We start from the raw sequence: 18,713 nt of genomic DNA on the forward strand, positions 1-18,713 counted from the left end.
GTTCTGGACAGATCCTGTGCCCAAGGGATCAGGGTGGTGATGGATTATGAGATTTGGGGACATGTGCCAAGGTGCTCTTTGTAGCTCACACACTGCAGGCAGGCCCTAAGGCTGTGGTTGTTCCATGAGCCCTCAGCCATAGCTCCAGGAGGAAGATCCACAGACACCAAGCTCACTTGGACCAACTGGGAAAAGACAGTTTCCTGCCATCAGGAGGCAATCAGAGACTGGGACAAGAATGTGAGAAGTGAGGGGGCCAAACCAGGCAGGTGAAGGCAAGGAGCTCCAGTGTTTGTATGGAGTTCATTCAAAAAGACATGAAGGGGGCTGGGGCAGGATTTAATTATGATACCAGGAATTCATGTGGCTCATCTCACTTGATGTATGGGATAACTCTCACTTCTGTTGCTGCAGGTACCTTGATCAGATATCTTGATATCTTGATCTGTCTTGAGAAACATTTATGTTTTATCAGCAATATGTTTCTGTTTTTTTCCCCCTAAACCTCACCAACCAGCCTCAGGTCAAGACTCAAGGCTGTCTCAGCAGATAAAAGGTTTGGGGAATTACTGTAGAAATCTCATTTCTGGGCTGTGCCTGCAAGTGAAAAAAATAAATTTTAAAGTAGCTACTAACTCTGTGATATTATTTAACTACTGAAAAAAATGTTCTGGGTAAAAACAAAGTCATCATACTATGGTCAAGGGAAAAGAGCCAGATAGTTATATTTCACAGTGTTTATTTTCTCACTGGAAAAGATGAGCAAAGTAAGAGAACTTTCTTCTTAAAACAAAACAAAATATCCAACAAGGGGGGGGGGAAGTGTGTAAGGATCAGACAGCCAAACGTCTAGCTTTGAGTACCTGCAAAAATCCTTCAAGTGAACTTGTAAAATCATATAGACTGCTATGTCTAGCAACCACCAGCATGCACCTGGCTCAAGGTCTAATTTTGAGTGCAGAGAATAGCAGGTGCAGAAATTAGTCGTTTGAAGCTGCCACTGAACTTGATCAAGATATGTGTGGGGATTTTTCTGCTATTTATTTTATACATACTATTGGAATTTAGGATGTTTGTTCCTTAAATTCAGAGCCTTGCTTACAAGCCTGCCAATTATGATACAACTTTTTATTCTATTGGATCATTTTCCTGTTGTTCTGTAACAAGCATGTGTTATTTCTAACACACAAAATGCCAGAAATAAGCTGTCTCTCTCTTGAAAATTAACACTGATGGCCAGAATAATTTTTATTTCTGCATAGTGAACAGTTATAGAATTGTTAGTCCCTAAGCTAGTGCAAGCCGATCTGCCCTGACCAGAAAATGTTTTGGGACGAGAGAGAACCATGAATGTGTTTGGCTGTAGCAGTGTATTTTACTGCATAGAAGCCAGTAGTACTTTTTTCCTCTCATTGTTGATTAATGTACTCATTTAAAAGGCCAAGAGTTTTTCTTATCTCAGACTCATTATATGTATCTCACATACATGTCTTTGATTCTCTTCCCACAGGAGATAAAGAAAACACATCTGAAAAACCGAGGCATATTTCTCCTGCAGGATTTCGAGGGGGAAAGCCCACCTGCCTGGACTGCCAGGAGATACGCTACACGCACACAGAAACCTTCCCCAGGACTGGTGACACCTGTGTTCAGCCCCACGCTCGCTGAGAAGGTTTCCACACAACACTGCAACAATGAATTTCCTCCGGAGGCGTCTCTCAGACAGTAGTTTTGTGGCAAATTTGCCCAATGGCTACATGATGGACTTGCAGCGCCCTGACAACTCCACCAGCTCCCCAGTTTCTCCTGCCATGGAGAGAAAGCATCCGCAGCCACCGCAGCCCTCGCTCTCTTCCTCCGCTGGCACCAGCATCTTCAGCTCCATCTCCAGTGCCATGAAGCAAACCACGCAAGCTGCTGCAGGACTAATTGATCACTCCACGAGCCCCACACCACCTGCGGCTCCAAAACCCAAGATCCTCCTGGTGATTGATGATGCGCACACGGAATGGTAAGTCATCACAGTCCTCCCTGCTGAATTCAGCTCCATAAAGTTTGGAAGATGAGAGTGAACTGGGAAGCACAGGGCACTTGGCGGGGGTACGCAGATATTTACACATCTAGGTCACTAACTGGCTCCAGGTCAGTGTCTCTCCAGTGACTTGTGTAAATGGCAGAGTAGGCTTCTCTCATATCTCTCCTGAAAAAAAGGTGTTTATTTGGTACTCACTGGCAGACTTCTTCATAGCCACAATATATGAGCACACATAGGGCATTCTTGGCTCAGCAGGCTTAGCTCAGCTGTCACATCTAGCAAGGGTGATAAGAGGTCACAGCTGAAGCTGTCTTAGTAATGTGGTTCAGGACCTTTGCCTACTGTGTGTGCTGGCTCTCAAAATGAAAAGGGACTCAATCTCTCCAGCTCTTAATCTCTTTTGACCTTTTCTCTGCGTGCAAATTTGTACATAAATTATGAAAAGATAACCCAAGCTACTACTGCCAATAGTAATGACTGAAGTTCATTCGCTGGTCAAGGGCTCTTTAGTTGTTAAGCATAGTGGCTGTTGGCAAAAGACTCAGGATCAGCTAAGGCCCAAATTTGTCTTGTTTGTGCAGGTGTCTGTTTACAAACAAAAGTTTGGAAGTTTGTTTCCTGTGATATTGGGCAGCAGAGGATGCTCTCCAAAGGGTAGGACAACTGAAGTATTCTGAAATGTTAGAGATTTGACTTACTGCTTGTAGTGTGCTCTGTTTCAAAGTTGCGTGGTTTAAAAAGCTTAAGGCAAGCCAGCCAAGAGACTCATTTTGGGGAAAATCCTAAGAATGTATTGAAGATATGCTTATTGCTTCATGTGCCAGCTTGAAATATTTCAAACAACAAAAAAAAAAAAGGTAGGAGAGGCATATTGAAGATTTCAAATTGAAACAAGTTGGGTTACCAGGTCTTGGCCAAGGGAGATTATTTTAATGTTCTTTTCATCTCACACCACTCTTCAGTAAAGTCATCACCTTTGGTCTTCTCTGCTTTCCCAGGAGAACAGGGACAAGGTGAGGCCCGCATCCCCAGTGTATCTTCACAAAGCGAGAGCTTGGCTCTTACATAAAAAGGGGCAATATCTGAGTACAACTAGGTCAGACTTCTTCAGCCAGCTTGAAGCAAGAGGAAAAAAAAAAAAAAAAGTGTTGTTTTTTTTTTTCAAAGGAAAACCACATTTTTTAACCGAGTGGGAAAGTCCCCAATAAGGTAACCACCTTATTGTATCAAATGTTTCACCAGCCCAGTGTCTTTTATCACAGTAGCAGCCTCCTAATGCCAGATGGTTCAGTTGGCAACCCCAGTCTGGCTCAACCCTGATCTCTTCTTCCTCCCTGCACCTGCAGGTCTCCCAGCAGGCTGATGCTCACCAACCTCCTTCTCTGCTCAGCGTTTTTGCAGTTCCTTGAAGATGCTGCCAGGTGGCAGTCCCTTAACATCGCATTCTCCAGCTGGGGATGGGAGTGCCTCTAATGTACAGCTGGGGCTTAGCCAGCACTGCTTAGTTCAAACACTGTAATCAGAGAGGAAAGCCCTAGCTCAAAGGCCGAGCTAGTTTTTCCTTGAGATTAATGGTGCTCAAGGTAGTCTGGGCAGGGGAAAGGAAGAGGAGGGGTTAGACTCTCTTGCAGTGTCTTCATCTTTTAAAACACACACTGCATTCAAATACCTGCCTTTATATCTCCCAGCTGCTGTTCTGTCACGCAGACTTCAAGGTCCGTGAGCTGAGCTTGCCCAAGGAGCAGCATCTGGGAGATGTTAAGAGGAGGTATGGCTACCTGTGCTGCCTTCCCTCTGTCACTCATGTGTAAGCACTCTATGCATCCTGCTGTCTTGGCTATCCCTTTGCTGTCTCTAACTCAGCAGTTCCTATATGTGATGGGGCACCCCCTTCATTCCTACCAGCTCTCTGCCTTTCCCCACAGGCTTGCAGATATAAAATAATGCCGCCTGCAAAGGTTCCTTGCCTTCACTCTGCTTAGGGCTGTGAGGGCACAGAACAAAATTAGTGTATGAATTCATTATCATATCCTGACATATGTATGACATGAAAACCCAGGAAACAACATTACTAACCCTTGTCTGCCACATATTTCTATGTAGCATGGACAAAAACACATGCCTAGAAACTTCTCCAGCCTGAAGGTAATACGGGGTCCTTTCTGAAAGAGCATGCCAGTGCTACCACTCCAGTAGGCCAAGCGTGCTACTTGGCAGTTGATTTTCATGTCTCCAGGAAACTCAGGGAGTCCTTAAAAGCAGCAGTGGAGAGCAGTGGCTCCATGGCTCCACAGATGTTTATTCCTGGTAAGGTACTTCTGAGCAACGCCAGGCATTACCTTGGTCTCAGCCAGGGTGTTATGTGAGCTCAAGCTGACCAGCCTTAGGCAGCAGTGAGAGCACAGCTGAAGAAGTTGGTTTTCCAGGCATTCTGGCTGTCTACTCCACATCACATACAGAAACAGTCTCAGAGTCTGGAGGATGAACAGCAACCTGTTTTTACTTCTGTGCTTGTGATTTTTTGTTTGGAAGAAGCATCGTGTTTGCAATGCATTTCACCTCTGCCTGCTCTGGTTCTTGCTACTTGTGAGACCTCTTTATTTGGTTTGCAAGAAACCCTGTCTTTTTCCTTTTGAAATAGTTAACTCTACTAGAAAATATCCCCAAGAAAGAGCTACCTTTTTTTATGGGTGGGGTGCCTGCCTTCCACAATGCCTCCCTGCCCCCACCCTCCCAGCAAGTTACATGGGGTTTACAACAAGGACTAGCTTGTTCAGAGACAGGAAGGGTGAGAGACAGTGGAATCTGCTATTTGATTTCTCTTCTCTAAGTGAAAACACTTTCTCATAATTGGAGACTGCAGCAATATTGCCAAGCCAGACATTAATTTATCATCACTGTTTGTATTATAGCAGAGGGAAAGAGCAACGATTGTGGATGAGGACGAGGTGTTGCACAAGTGCATGTTGAAATGCTCTAACAAGCCAAATAGGCGAGTGCATGTTGAATGCACTTTAAAGTGACAAATGGCAATCCTTTCTAATTTTAAGGAGCTGCTATGTCTCTGATGGTACAGTACAGCACTCAACGTCTCTCAGAGGTCTGGAGAAAGCAAAGAGCATCCATGGGAAACTGTGGCCTGTCTTCCTCCATAAAATCCTTACCACTCTTGACATGCAATATTCCCTGGTTTATTCCAAAACCAGAGTACTATAAAAATTATGTGAGCTCCACAGAATATGATCAGCTGCTTTCTGCATTAGCAGCAGTAAAATAAAGGTACGTTCTATTAAAAGCAAGGGAACTCACCCAGCTTTCTGTTGAAGTGGCAACATTTTCACAAATTTTCCATCCTTTTCCAAGACCCTGCTGTAATGCATTGCAAGGAAGGCCACAGCGAACCTGCCACATGCAGGATGTGCACAAGGGGAAAATACTATCTGTATAGCTGCCTTGTGCTCTTGGATTTGACAGGCAGCCCTCAGAGGCACCCACAGCAATAAATATATCCATGCATGACCACGCTAGGGACAAACTTTGCTTCTCTTCAGTGACTCTGCCCCTCTGCTCTGCTCTGATGAGACCCCACCTGCAGTCCTGTGTCCAGCTCTGGAGCCCTCAGCACAGGAAAGACATGGACCTGTTGGAGAGGGGCCAGAGGAGGCCACAGAAATGATCAGAGGCCTGCAACAGCTCTGCTGTGAGGACAGGCTGAGAGAGCTGGGGTTGTTCAGCCTGGAGAAGAGAAGGCTCCGGGGAGACCTTATTGTGGCCTTTCAGTGCTTAAAAGGAGACTATAAGAAGGATGGGCACAGAATTTTTAGTGGGGCATGTTACAAGAGGACAAGAGGTAATGATTTTAAACTAAAGGAGGCAAGATTCAAGCTAGGCATGAGGAAGAAATTTTTTACAATGAGGTTGGTGGAACACTGGCACAGGTTGCCAAGACAAGTGGTAGATGCCCCATCCCTGGAGACATTCAAGGCCGGTCTGGACGGGGCTCTGAGCAACCTGATCTAGTTGAAGATGTCCCTGCTCGTTGCAGGGGGTTGGACTAGATGATCTTTGAAGGTCCCCTCCAACCCAAGCTATTCTATGATTCTTCTGGGCTGAAAGTATCTGTGCCTTGGGAGACTTCCAAAAATGCATCCACAGCTCACCTACAGCAGCTTCCAGAAATAAAGAGCTCAGACGTGAATACACGCACATGTGTGCACGTGCAAATACACAGCAAAAGGGAGCAGGACTGTGAGGAAGGGGGATGGCAGGACTCTGTGTAATGGCAGATGGGCCAGCTCTGGCAGCCTGGGCTCAGCCAGGAGGAAAACATCCCACTTCTGGCAACCTCCTCGCCCACCACGCTATTATGTAAAATCATGCTCTTGCTGGGTTGAATTTCCCAGCAGATCAAATGGGATTTAGTACTGTGAATTGTTAACCCCCGTCCTCTGCAAAAGCGCTCAGCTTTCTAGCCTAATGCTTTGTGTTTAAACAGCTTATTTGGGAAGTGATCAAGCACAGTTAAGGCTCCTATTAACAACATATGCTAAAAACATTGCTTTTTGGACCAGACAACATAACAAAGTTGTTCTTGTTGCATTTGTTAGATATTGTGGTTTCATTTGGGAAATATCTCATGTCATTTTTAAAAGCCATTGGTATGTTTTGTCCATATTTCAGGCTGTTTCATGTGCTAAAAGTGTTACATGCTGTCTTGCACAAAATACTTGTGCCCTATATGTGGCTGTTCTACATGTGAGGATTGTGCCATATTTCACAGAAAAAAAAAGCTACAGAGAATACTTTAGGAGACGCAAAATCGCATTATTGTTTTCTCATTTACTTTACTGTCTCCAAAAATTTAAACATGAAAGAAGAGAAAAACTGTGATTAATACTGAATAAAATCCTCTTAAGACATATGAAATGGCTCGTTGTATAACAATAATGTCACAATTCAGGTCTAAGTATGGTCTGACCTGACAGGATTACTGTTTTATACTGTTTGGAGGAAATTATCAACCCTTTTTTATTAAACTAAAACCATTTTTACTTCTGATAGTACATGATAATATTGAGCCTTAAATATGTCATTTGTCAAAAAATACAATTGGTCAAGTAATAACAGTCTAATACTGAATTTTAGTAACATGGATCTTCCTGGACTCTATTTTTTTCAAGGACTTCATTTTCAAAAGCATTCAGTGAGTGCCATGAGTGATTTTGTGTTTTCAGTAGGCTGAAAATTATTTACTAAGACTCCCATTCAGATGAATATTACTGTACCTAAATCAATTAAATTTAATGGGAAGTTTTGGACTAGATTTGGCTATGGACTTCATTATAACTTAACTTTATTAGTATTATTATTTTTCAGAATTGATACTTCAAGCTTGACCTCAGGAGTTTGCAGGTTAAACTGCAAAGTTTTGTCCATATTGCCTGATAAGAGGCCCAAAATCATCTAACATGGTGGTAGCTGACAATAAATTACTATGAACTAGCTTTTACTATATGGGGGTGACTTTTTAAGGTCTCACAAGTTCTATGCAACTATGGAGGTATAATTTGAAAAAACTTGCAAGTAAAAGTTATGTTTTCACAAGGCTGGCTAAAAAAATACATTTTCATCTTTTAGCCATGTCTACCCAGGACTGAATAATTCTATTCCTATAATTCATGCCAAGTGTGACTTGAGGGCAAAATTTACACTTTAGGGAAAGAGAAGGCAAGTTTGTGTTAAACATGTGTGTGTTCACATACACATGCTTGGAAGCAGCATGGAGGGTTTCTGTATTTCTTAACATACAGGCATGGGGTGAAAAGGAGGTAAGGCTGTCAAAGATATTCAATAAATTGCATTTACCATATTGCTTCCCAGTCTGGTTTAGCTATATCACCATCATGTCTGTGTGCCTGTATTTTTGTCTTGCATATGTAAAGCAACTTGGGATCTAGTCCTCCTGAATGAAAGGTGATACAGAAATGTAAAGGATTAGTATCATTACAAAAATAGATACAAGGAATATGGAAAACATTCCCCACCAAGTTATAAATATGTTAATGCAAGTCAAATCTGGGACCTTAATTGCTTTACCAGAGGACCTATAAATGCATAGAATTTAACCTCAGAATGTCCTGCCTAGCTTCATACATATTCAAAAAAATATTAAAAAAAAAAAAAAATCCTTCAGATGTATTTCTCAAGGATTGTGAGCCAGATTTCTTCTTGAAAGCCAGCAGCCCTGCCCCAGTGTTGGTTTGAGTTAGCCTGGTTCCCTGCTCTTCAAGTTCAGGGAGGGCAGAAGTGGGCTGGAATAAAATATTGCACAATCCTCGACAAAATGATACCCCTCACAAGTAGCTCCAGGCCATACTATCTAGATTTAGCAATGTAGAAATGTTCCAGCAATGTACTACTATTTTGACAATATGCAAAATAAAATTGCTGCCTCCTGTTGTACTTAAAGCAGCCCCCCAACCACCGCCTCTCAGCTCTTTGTGGCTGGGAGGAATGCGACCACGATGTAGCCTGGGTGGGGGATGAGACCTACAGCAAAGTGTCATTCCTATTCTGGCAGCTCAGAGATGCTCAAAAAGCCATGCCCAAAAGCAATAGCACTGCACTAACTAGTGCTTCTTCTCTTGGTGGGGGATGGCTTTGATTACCCCCGTTTCATGAGCAGGAGGTGGCACAGGAAGATGCTGGGAGGCCAGTATTGTGTGGGACCCCATAGTTCCTTGAATAGAAAGAGCAGCCTGAATGGTTGCTTCTGCAATTGTTGAAGTGCTGGTGGCTTGCCAACCCAGGTCTCCCCCTAAAACAGGCCTTTGGTTCCTTGAGAGAAAGTGAGGACTCACAAAAGAAGATTTACAAAACCTTTCTCCCTTCCTGCCCTAAAGCTTCCCTTTCTGTGTGCCTCCAAGCCAAGAAAATCCTTCCAGCCCTGTAGGGTGGGACCTTCGACCTCATCAAGGACCTCACCATGAGGACTTCCTTTATCCAAATAAGAAAAGAAAACAAACCACCATCCCAACCCGACAGAAACCTCTTCAGGAGAGGCGTTTCTTTCCTTGGTGTGATCCCATAACTAATAATGCCTCCAGGGTTGTTTTACAGTAACCAGAGCACGCTGGATCTTGTGGTTCTTCCCAGAAGGCAACAAAGACAGTCTGTTCCCATGGTCTGACCTCAGACACCAAGGAACCACCTGCAGCACAGCTGAGCTGCCTCTCACTTCAGTGGCTCTAGCAAACCAGGTGGTGATAGCACCAAGAGCAAAATGACCTTGCCCCGGGAAGTCATGGTGCTCAGTGCAGCAATACTTGCACCCCAGGGCTGGACCTGAACTCTTGTGGAGTTCCTGGCAAAGCATCAGTGTATTTAGGGTATTTTGACCCAACCTAAAACTTAGCTTTACCTCTTGGTGTCTGTCTGTACAGTATGGGTACCCTTTCTTTCAGCACTTGCCTCTGGTCCATTTAGCCTGTAGTTAAGACCTTGTTTTCCAAGGTGTTGAAGCAGACATCCATCATGCTTATCCACCGTTTAGCATCCTGACACCCCCAGCCTTGGCCCAAGGAACTCTTACAGAATAAGTATTAACTACTAACCAGCCCATCCCACAGCTGAACAGTGCATAAAGGTCTCTGGGCCAAAGCAGATGTGGATAAAATCTCTAGCAGGTTGTAGATCTCTCAATTTGTGGAGCGATTTTTCTCTTTCCTGGGCAGTCAGGACTTGACCATCTCAAAAGTTCTTACTGCTTGGAGTTAAGAATTGCTGATCTGGGGAGAAACAGAGAAGGGCTTGAGGGCTGGGCCCTAAAAGGAAAACTTTCCTTGTTTTCACCCCTGAAGAAAAAAGGGCACAAATGTATCTCTTCTCTGCCCTCCCCACTGCCTTTATAGCGTGTAGGGTCTGGGGGGGTCGGGACATTCCAGAGGCTGCTGGCCAGTATCCTGGAAACTGTCTCCTTTTTCCCAGTCCCAGCCCCTTTTATGAAGGAGACAATGCGGACATACAGTGAGTGCCTTGTGCATCATTTGGGCCCCCAGGCCCTTTGACGCAGGGATTTCATACAGTGGTTCACCCCCTCCCCGCCCTCCCCCAGGTCCCCCACACCCAATGCAGGGGCCTTCAGCTTCTCCTTTTCCAGGCTGATCCAGAAATAAATTATATGCCATATTTTCTCAAGGGCCTTGAGAGAAATATGTGTAATGTGATTCCAGGGAAATAATTCAGATCATTCCAGAATTTATGCATGCATCCCTTTTAGTTTATTTACCCATGTCTCTTCTTCACCATTTCTCCCCCTCTTTCTTCTACCCACTCCCTTGCACACCCCTCCCCAAGAGTCCAACACATTTCCCCTCTCCTCAGCATGTTTTGCTTTGGCTCCTCTGCAGGGCGGGAAAGGCTGCTTCCCACTCCAGATGAGAAGTGGTCACCATCCAAAATCTGGCTTGGCTTTTATGCTTGTCATGTCTTACACCAGAGGCATAAGCTCAGTCAGAGGATTTGGAGGAATTTGCCACTACAATATTCCAGTGCCTCTCTTTGGCACACTGTTTAGTGGCACTGAGCCCATTTCTGGGGTGAAATTTGCTCCTTCTCTGGAGTTTGTATCTCAAGGCCTCTGTCAAACAGTGATGCCCCAAAAAGTGCCCAGACTTATTTGTATCACAGGGGATTTGAGCTCAGGCTTATTTGCTTGTCTGAAGGATGGCTTCCCAGCTACTCCAAGACATACTACCAGCAATTGTGATGACATATGCTATGTCAGCTCCGCTGAGGTCTCTCACAGGAAGATTTGAGCTATGTTTCTTTGATCTCCTCCTATCCTAGAAAATTGCTTCATACAGGAGCCATTTTACAGGATACCCTGAAGAAGTCTCATGAATTTAATACAAAATACCAACCTGTGTTTAAAGCTGCGTAACGTGTCACAACCTCTGCTTCACCCAGCTAATGAATAGACTGGCACAAATAGCTTTAATCTTTGAATCACTGCACTCCTCCAGGTCATCATGATCACTTGAAATCTCCTGTCCCTCCTGGTTATTCCTTTCCTGATGCTGAGGCCAGTGTTCTGCACCTTTTCTTACATGGGCTGCTGTCTACTGGCACTGTGCCTGGAGAAGACATCCCTGGGCACTTTCTTTAGCTGATGCTTAATACTTGGGCATCTTTTCCTATTCCTCACCCGTGCAGACCATCTTGCACCCTGGCAGAAGTTGTGCTGTTCCCTGCTGTGTTCCCGGTGTCTCTGTTTCCCACAGATCCAGGGGAAAACACTGAAGCAGTCCTCTGAAGAAGCTTGGACATGCTTCTTTTCATCAAGAGGAAAAAAAATAGCAGAGGGAAGAGAGAAGAAACAACTCCAGAAGAGAGTAAAAGCTCTGCACAAATAGCTGCTCCCGGATTCCTGTGCTGAGCATGTGTACTGGCTGATGGGTTGAGCATTTATTGCACCTACTTTTTTTAAAAAAAAAAAGCAGAAAAACAACAAGACAGATGTAACTGGTTATTTATTGTACAGAGAAAAATTGCAAGGTAATCTGTGCTTTCTTAACAGAAATGCCCTGTGAGTTTTGTCCCTTTGCTACTGATTCTGGAAGCCCCTACTCCATGTATGGGAATTGTTTCTCTTGGGCCATGTTTCCCCATGATGCAGGAGCAGTTCAGTGGTACAGGCTGGCCTCAGCTTCCATACTTGTAGTCCGCTGGCCCCAGCTCCCGTACCTGTAGCCCACTGGCCCAGATCTACCTCCCTGGGCCTGGTGACATGTGAGGCTTTGACAGGGGACTTGATGCCTCATAAGGACTGAATCCTTGTGTTTGTAGACTACAGGCATTAGTACAAAGGGCAAGGGAACACGACAATTTGGGCAGCCCTCACGTAAGTGCAGTACAAGCTGTCCCAGCTCTTGGTGACACCAGAGGGATAAAGTCTGGTATTCAAATGTCTTACAGGTGTTTTTGCAGCCTTGCGTCAGTGCTGACATCCCTTTCTCAGACAGATGCTTTGCAAACACCTATGGGCAATAATGTTATACATGGACTTTTTGTGAATTAGCTCCTAAGTAAATAATTGGAGGTGAACTCATCATTTGTTTTTCCCTGCTCCTAGTAAGGATACACTCTGTATCTGACAGAAAATTGTGTATACACTTCCTCCAGCCACAATTGCTGAGGCAGACCAGGACTGTTTCATGGCAGCTCTGGAAAATAAGCTTTTATTCTTTCCAAATTACTTCATAAGAAGAGGCATCAGGTTTCTTTTGGCCCTGTAATCATGTCAGTGCTGAGGCAGAAAGCAGAAGTTGTTTGTCTGATGCCCTTGTACCCAGAAAATATGTCCTTTTCCAGAACATGAGGCTTCTTCATCACAAAGGGAGAGAGTTTCAAGGCAAGCTTTCTCCCTGGAAGTGAGGGCAGACCTTTGGCTGTTTATTACGGTGTTTCCTCTCGCCCAGCTGGTGCGGCCACATTTAAATGCAGTGCCTAGCACTGTAAATCCCACCCAGGAACTGCTCTTCAGCATGGCCCTGCAGTTTTCTTCAGTCAAAACGTTTATGTGCTAATTTACTGAGATCACAGCAAGTGTTCCACCCCGTCTGCACCCTGCTTAGTCAAATTACAACTCTGTGTTGCGGCGGGTTGAACATCTGACATGCTTTAAAATAACGGGATGGCCAGCCAAGCAGTGGTCAGTGCTGCAGGCTGACTGGGAAGGGGGCTGGGTTCTTGTGTCCAGTACCTTGCTCAATGTACTGAGCTGTTGGGGATGCCAAACAGCCCCCCAACCTGATGTGAAGAGTGGGTCCTCCGATCGCTGGCAGTTGGGTGTGTTGGATGTGAATGAGGACACTTCTGAGACTCCCCAGAAAGGCTTTTGACTGTTCATAGAATCATAGAATAGTTTGGGTTGGAAGGGACCTTGCTGCACTACAAGCTGCCTAGATAACTGTGCAGCAAGTCACTTCCTAGGCAGAGGTCTGGAAGAGCCTTGCTCAGGTAGTTTTGGGGTACAGAGCATCCACAAATGTCTTACACAGTCTCACCTGCCAGAAACTTCTATCTTTCTTCTGCATCCCCAGCAGAGCAGTGTGGTCTTCCTTTCCTCCATCCCATATCCACTGTAGGAACCAGAAGCCATTTCACGAATTGCAAAATACTGACCACAAGACTCCCCCTCTTACAATGGAAGTATCATGATGTTTCCACAGCATCAGTAATTATTCCAGCTTGCTTGAGATTTCAGGAGCTCCAGGGTGAGGCTAAAGCCATTTTTCATTTCAACATGATAGCCTCTACTGCTCAGAGGCTCCAAAACCCCAGGTGTGAATTGAAAATATCGCTCCATCCATTTCAGAGATGTTTCAGTAAGAAGTGTTTCATTCTTACCCTGAGCCATGTCAAAATGATGTGCTGACCAAAATATTTGGCTGCAAATTGCTTAGCACTTGTAGTCTTCAGAGACACCTGGAGCAGGTTAACCCTCCTTGGGGGCTGTCTTTGAAAGAAAGTGATATATTGCACTGTTAAAAGAAAGTTATCTGAGATACGGGATGGGACAAACTGTGGGAAAAGAGGGACAAGAAGGGGTGTGTAACAAATCTTTACACTGGATGTGCCCTCTCTGTGACTATTCATGAGCAGAGCCAGTATTGTAGAGATGGGAGAGGGGAATTTTTAGCCCTGTGAAGGCCAATTTCCTGGACTAGCCAGTGGAAGATTCTTTGCTCCATCTGTACAGGGGTGAAGACTGTGGTTAATCACACTTCGTTACAAGCTGAAGCAAAGCAGCACCAAGGAGTTTGCAAACAGCTGGTCAGCAAAGAGGAGAGGCCATAGACAGAGGAAGTGTGTTTCGTAAATGTGGGTAGGGAGTATACATTATGAGTGTGCTGGGAATAAGAAATAAGCTTGTACCAGTGAATAGTGTGCCTCACATTTCAGACCAGCTCCTGTGGGCCCACTTAAAGCTTATTCCACTTTTTTAGAAGTTGCTTGTTCCTGGAATATCCCCAATGTTTAGGAGCGAGGAATGTTGCCAGACCCTATAGAGCCATGCTTCTAGAAAGACGATGGAATGATTAAGTGAATTCAGCGTTCCTGTTTATTGTTAGAGGCATGGTGTCTTAGCTTGTCTGCTTAGTTGTTTTTCTACACACAACACTCATAAATTCAAAAGGGGAGGGGAAATGGCCGGAGTTCTGCTTTTTCTACTGGGCAAAGGTTGTTTGAGCCTCTTGGCCTTGGTCACACCTGGCTGCTACATGGTGTCTCATTAACATCTATGCAGAGATCTTATTAGCATCCTGCTGACGAATGGGCTGCCTGGGAAGGGAAGAGTGATAGAGCCTTCAGGTACCCTCATTAGAGCTAAGCAGAAAACTTTAGATTTCTTTTTAATGTCTTTTTTTGTAATAAAACAAAAAATTTTGACTTGTTTTTGAGCCAGGATGACAAAACAAAACAACTTTTTAATTTACATTTCTGGGGGAGGGGAGCATTCAGCTGAAAACTGGTGTGTTTCAGCCATGGGGAAAATTGCCTTCCTACTGTCTCCTCTTTTTTATTGGAACAAATAGACACATAGTAAAAATGTGAGCCAGTTTCTTTTTTTTTTTGCTAACACCATAAAATAGGGAGCAAAGCCGGCTTCCCCTCATTTTCCTTTACTTCTTCATTCTGTCCTGTCTTTGCCAGTTGGAAACAAAATGCAGAGAGATACTTTTGTCTCTGGAAACAACTCTCGCAGGGCTTAACTGTGTTTTCAATGCTTTCCAAATAGAAGTGCTTTTTGGAACCTACTTGGTCTTCCTGAAGTTTTAGGGGAGAGGTCTGAGAAAATAAATCCATGTTTTCTTCTGTCAAGCTTGTTTGCGAGGGGAAGAATTGGGGAGAAATATCCACAGGGGAGATTATAATGGCAACTTCCCTGCTGACTGATCAGTACAAGGGGCATTATACACAAACATGAATAAAAAAAGCTAAAAATGCCTGCCTTCCCTTCTCATGAACAACCGATCCTTCTGCAAGTGCTTTGTTGTCTGCATAGCGTAGGCAGCTAGGAGCAGAGGTGGGGGAAGGTCTATGTCCTTATCATGGCCCTGTTCAACTCCAAAGCAAACACAGTTTCTCAGTTCAGGAGAAGAGATCCTTCGTTAGTGACACTGTAGGTGCAGATACTGTTTCTCTAAATCAGTAGCAGAAAGACTAAACTGAATTGAAATGCAGCTCTGTAGTGAGAGAGCAAAAGAATAGGCTTCACGAGTACTTCAGCTGTGATGATAAAGATCCTTGCTTAACATCAGGAGCTGTTTCCAATGTCCTGCCATATGTTGCTCCCTTCCTTTTACAGAATAAAGATTAAGTATTAAATGAGATATAGCAAGGAATCATTTATTAGAGCTGTTGCTCTGGAAAAGATTAGGAGAGCATTTGGTTTTCAGTTTGACAATAAAATGAAAAAGTCACAAGCCTTGAAAGAACTTTCCAATGTGGTTTTCATCTGGCTTGGCAGGTTTCTCCTGGAGAACAGAAAGCTGAAAGAAGATAGGAATTAGGAAAACATACTGTGACCCGGATAGAAATTCTTCAGTGAAAAGGGAAATGCAGAAGAAAAACAGTATATCATGAAAGCCAAAAATTTTCTTTAACCATGTTTGTCTCTCTCATTTCTTCTGCAGGGCCAAATATTTCCAGGGGAAGAAGGTGAATGGAGAATTTGATATCCGAGTGGAACAGGTCAGTGACAACTGAATTTGCCTGTAAGAAATTGTTGTGGACAGGGCTGAGGTCTTAATGACAGCTAATTGTGGATATTTCTTCTCTTGAAGAAAGGAACTAATGAAGAATGTTAAAATGTCCATTTTACAGAGTTATGGAAACTGTAAATGAACATATCTTATTATGCCACTTGTTTGTCCTCCCTACCTTTGCAGAATCAGTTACTATTTCACTTTAAAATGAAATTTCTGTTCTGGTCATGGACTTGTAATTTCTTCCATTGGAAGACTACATCACAGCTTTATATATATATGCCTGAAAAGGTGCAAAGCCAGTATGCCACAGTACATGTTGGTGATGTTATGTTCTACATACAAGCTATACACATCTTCTGGCTTACCCTGATTTAAGCCTAAAACCTTTGGTTTAACTTGCACACTATGTATGGCAAAATCTTTTTGTCTGTTGAAAGTCCATAGGAATAGTAAGGAGGTTCATGGCCTGTTTTCTGATGTCATCTGCAAGGCATTGGACAAATTCTGTTTCTCAGACTTTTGCATCAGCCCTTCATTTCAGTTGAAAACTCTTCATATTTGGGGTCTGTCCCCTCCTCTCTGTGTTGGTGCAGTGTCTGTGAGAATGAAGTCTCAGTATTGACTGAGACTTTGGATGCTGTTGTCAAAGCAGAAATGATTCTTAATAATCATCTCCAGGTTCCTAACTTGAAAGCAGGCATATGAAGAGAGAGATGTAGAGATGAGCTGATGATTCTGAGGGCATCATACGCTTGTTTTATACTCATCAGGGCTATAAAAGTGCTTGGATGGATAAGGAAAGCTGATGAATGTTGTTTGAATGACTGGATATTTTGTGTGTTTGTAAAGCTGTAGATCCTGCACCTCATGTGTGTGCATGTGTATAGAAGTATTAATGCAGTGGTTTTGAAGACTTTCTCAGGACCCATTGCCTCCGATGAGATGTTTCTTCTCTTTTCAAAAGGGTGCTGTCCAGTTACCTTATTCTGATCATATTCTGTGTCTGGAACAGAAAAGTTAGCGAGTCATTTTTTTGCAACTGTGGTACTATGAACACTTCATTTTCCTCTTTTTATTGGTATCAGACTTGTCAGCACTGGGTGGTATTAGCAAGAACAATTCTCACTTGCGTTTCTTTATCAAAGTCTTTATTTTGCTGGCTGTCTCAATAAATGTCCTAAAAGAGAATAGAAAAAAAAAAAAATCACACTTCTCCCATAGAAGCATGGAATCAAATAATAATTCAGATTTGCCCTTCAAATCTCTGATCCAACCCACTCCACTATTCAAAGCAGGGTCAGCTTCAAAGCTAGATCTGGTACTCTTCAAAAGAACCTGTTAATTCTTTCCTAAACCTCCAGTCTCTGTCTTTCCCCTCATAGTCCTTCTTCTTAAATCTTATTGCACTTGAGCTCCTTATAAAGGAACTACCTTCACATGGCTGGCAAGTGGATAAGGACCGAAGTGGACTCTTGATCTCTGATGAGTTAGACCCAGTAATGACCCTCATCATCATCAGTAGGTAGCTTATTGCATTTCCCCAAGGACTTTTTCAGGGTGACTCTCCCAGTCTATCTCTTGAAAGCCTTTACATAGGCTTAATTTCCATGTTTGAGAAGAGGCACCAGATTGCTCCAAGCAGAGACCTATGGGCTGGCATGACTCTGGGGAGGCATGACTCTGGAGATGACCATTGCCAGACCCCTTGCTGCCTTCTTTGAAGACTCAGCACAGTGACTGCAGCATCGCCCAAGGGAATGAAGTGCTCACTGGTGGGTAGGAGAGTCAAGGAACAATAAACAAGGGCCTTGGCCCCTTCCCGTTGCCCTCTCCCTGCCCCTCAGATCAGGCAATTAAGACTTCATGTAGTGGGCAGGGAACTGCTCTCGACTCCCCCAGAGCTGGAATCAGAAGGGATGATCACTTTCCCCAGCTGGATCCACTGTCTATCAAGGGAAACAGAAGCTGCATTGTCAAGGCCAGTCCTCAAATCTGACCTCAGGCCCCTCCACATATCATAGAGGCCAAGAGAGGGGCATTTCTTTCTTCAAACTCTGACTTTTTTTCCCTTCTCTTTTTGCCCATCCATCCTTGCTCAGTATTTCTTGATATTTACTTTTCATTCATTGCTCCTTCCCTGATTGTCTAGTGCCTTCCTCGCTTCTTCATCCTCTTCTTCAAGCACAATCCAGGAGCCTAAATTGTTGTGGAACAGGTCACCTGAGGCTGAATGAAGACCCTCTTGACCTGACAAATGTTTTTCCACCGTTTTATTATAGAAAAAAAAAAAAAAATCAGGAAAGAACTGTGTTTGCCACCCTGGTCCATATGTAACTCTTTTGAGTTCCCAGCTCACCAGTCTTCACTACTATAAGTGTCCTGTGAACAGCACACAGACTGTGCCATGGTGCACAAGCCCTATCCTGGCTGTTCAGTTCTGAATAAACTCTGCATCAGGTCAAGTTTGTCTCTTGGGGACCTCTTGAGACACTTGGTCTGCTCCATAAGTTCACCTAGTTTTTCAGTTTTCCATTTGGTCCTGCTTCAGATATCCACACATTATTGACTCAGAAATATAGTTTCCCTTAGGAAATTTTTTTATGTTTTATAGGAAAAAAATACTTTTGACCTGAAAAAAAAAAAAGTTTGAATGGCAGAGAGCAGTGAAAGGAAATATCCAAATGTTAAATATGCTTGAAAAACCACACTGGGAAGAAGTAACTGTTCTGATTTTTCTGACCATGTTAATATTTTGGCCATTCTTCCAGGGTGCTCTGTAGCTGGTTTAAATCAGAGAAAGAGTCTGCGTTGTTGCTTTTTCTCTTCCTCTTTCCTCTCATCTCTATTACTCTTAATTCTTTCTCAACAAACCATTTCAGCAATCTTTGGGGGAAGCAGGCTAA

The 18,713-nt window shown here is 43.7% G+C and overlaps 1 protein-coding gene across 2 annotated transcripts in view; it reads left to right on the plus strand.

The window, feature by feature from the left end:
- Nucleotides 1–1,694: 1,694 nt before the first annotated feature.
- The window catches only part of SYN3 (synapsin III), a gene marked incomplete at its 5' end in the record, with an annotated part of 177,392 nt that continues 160,373 nt past the window's right edge, over nucleotides 1,695–18,713 (plus strand). For both annotated transcript variants that reach the window (XM_082044580.1, XM_082044581.1), the window contains 2 exons: nucleotides 1,695–2,011; nucleotides 15,736–15,793. In XM_082044580.1, the coding sequence (XP_081900706.1) occupies nucleotides 1,695–2,011; nucleotides 15,736–15,793 (375 nt within the window). The remainder of the gene's footprint in view (nucleotides 2,012–15,735; nucleotides 15,794–18,713) is intronic.

This window comes from Streptopelia decaocto (assembly GCF_964273445.1).
Source record: "Streptopelia decaocto genome assembly, chromosome: 1".
In the NCBI taxonomy this organism is placed as follows: domain Eukaryota; kingdom Metazoa; phylum Chordata; class Aves; order Columbiformes; family Columbidae; genus Streptopelia; species Streptopelia decaocto.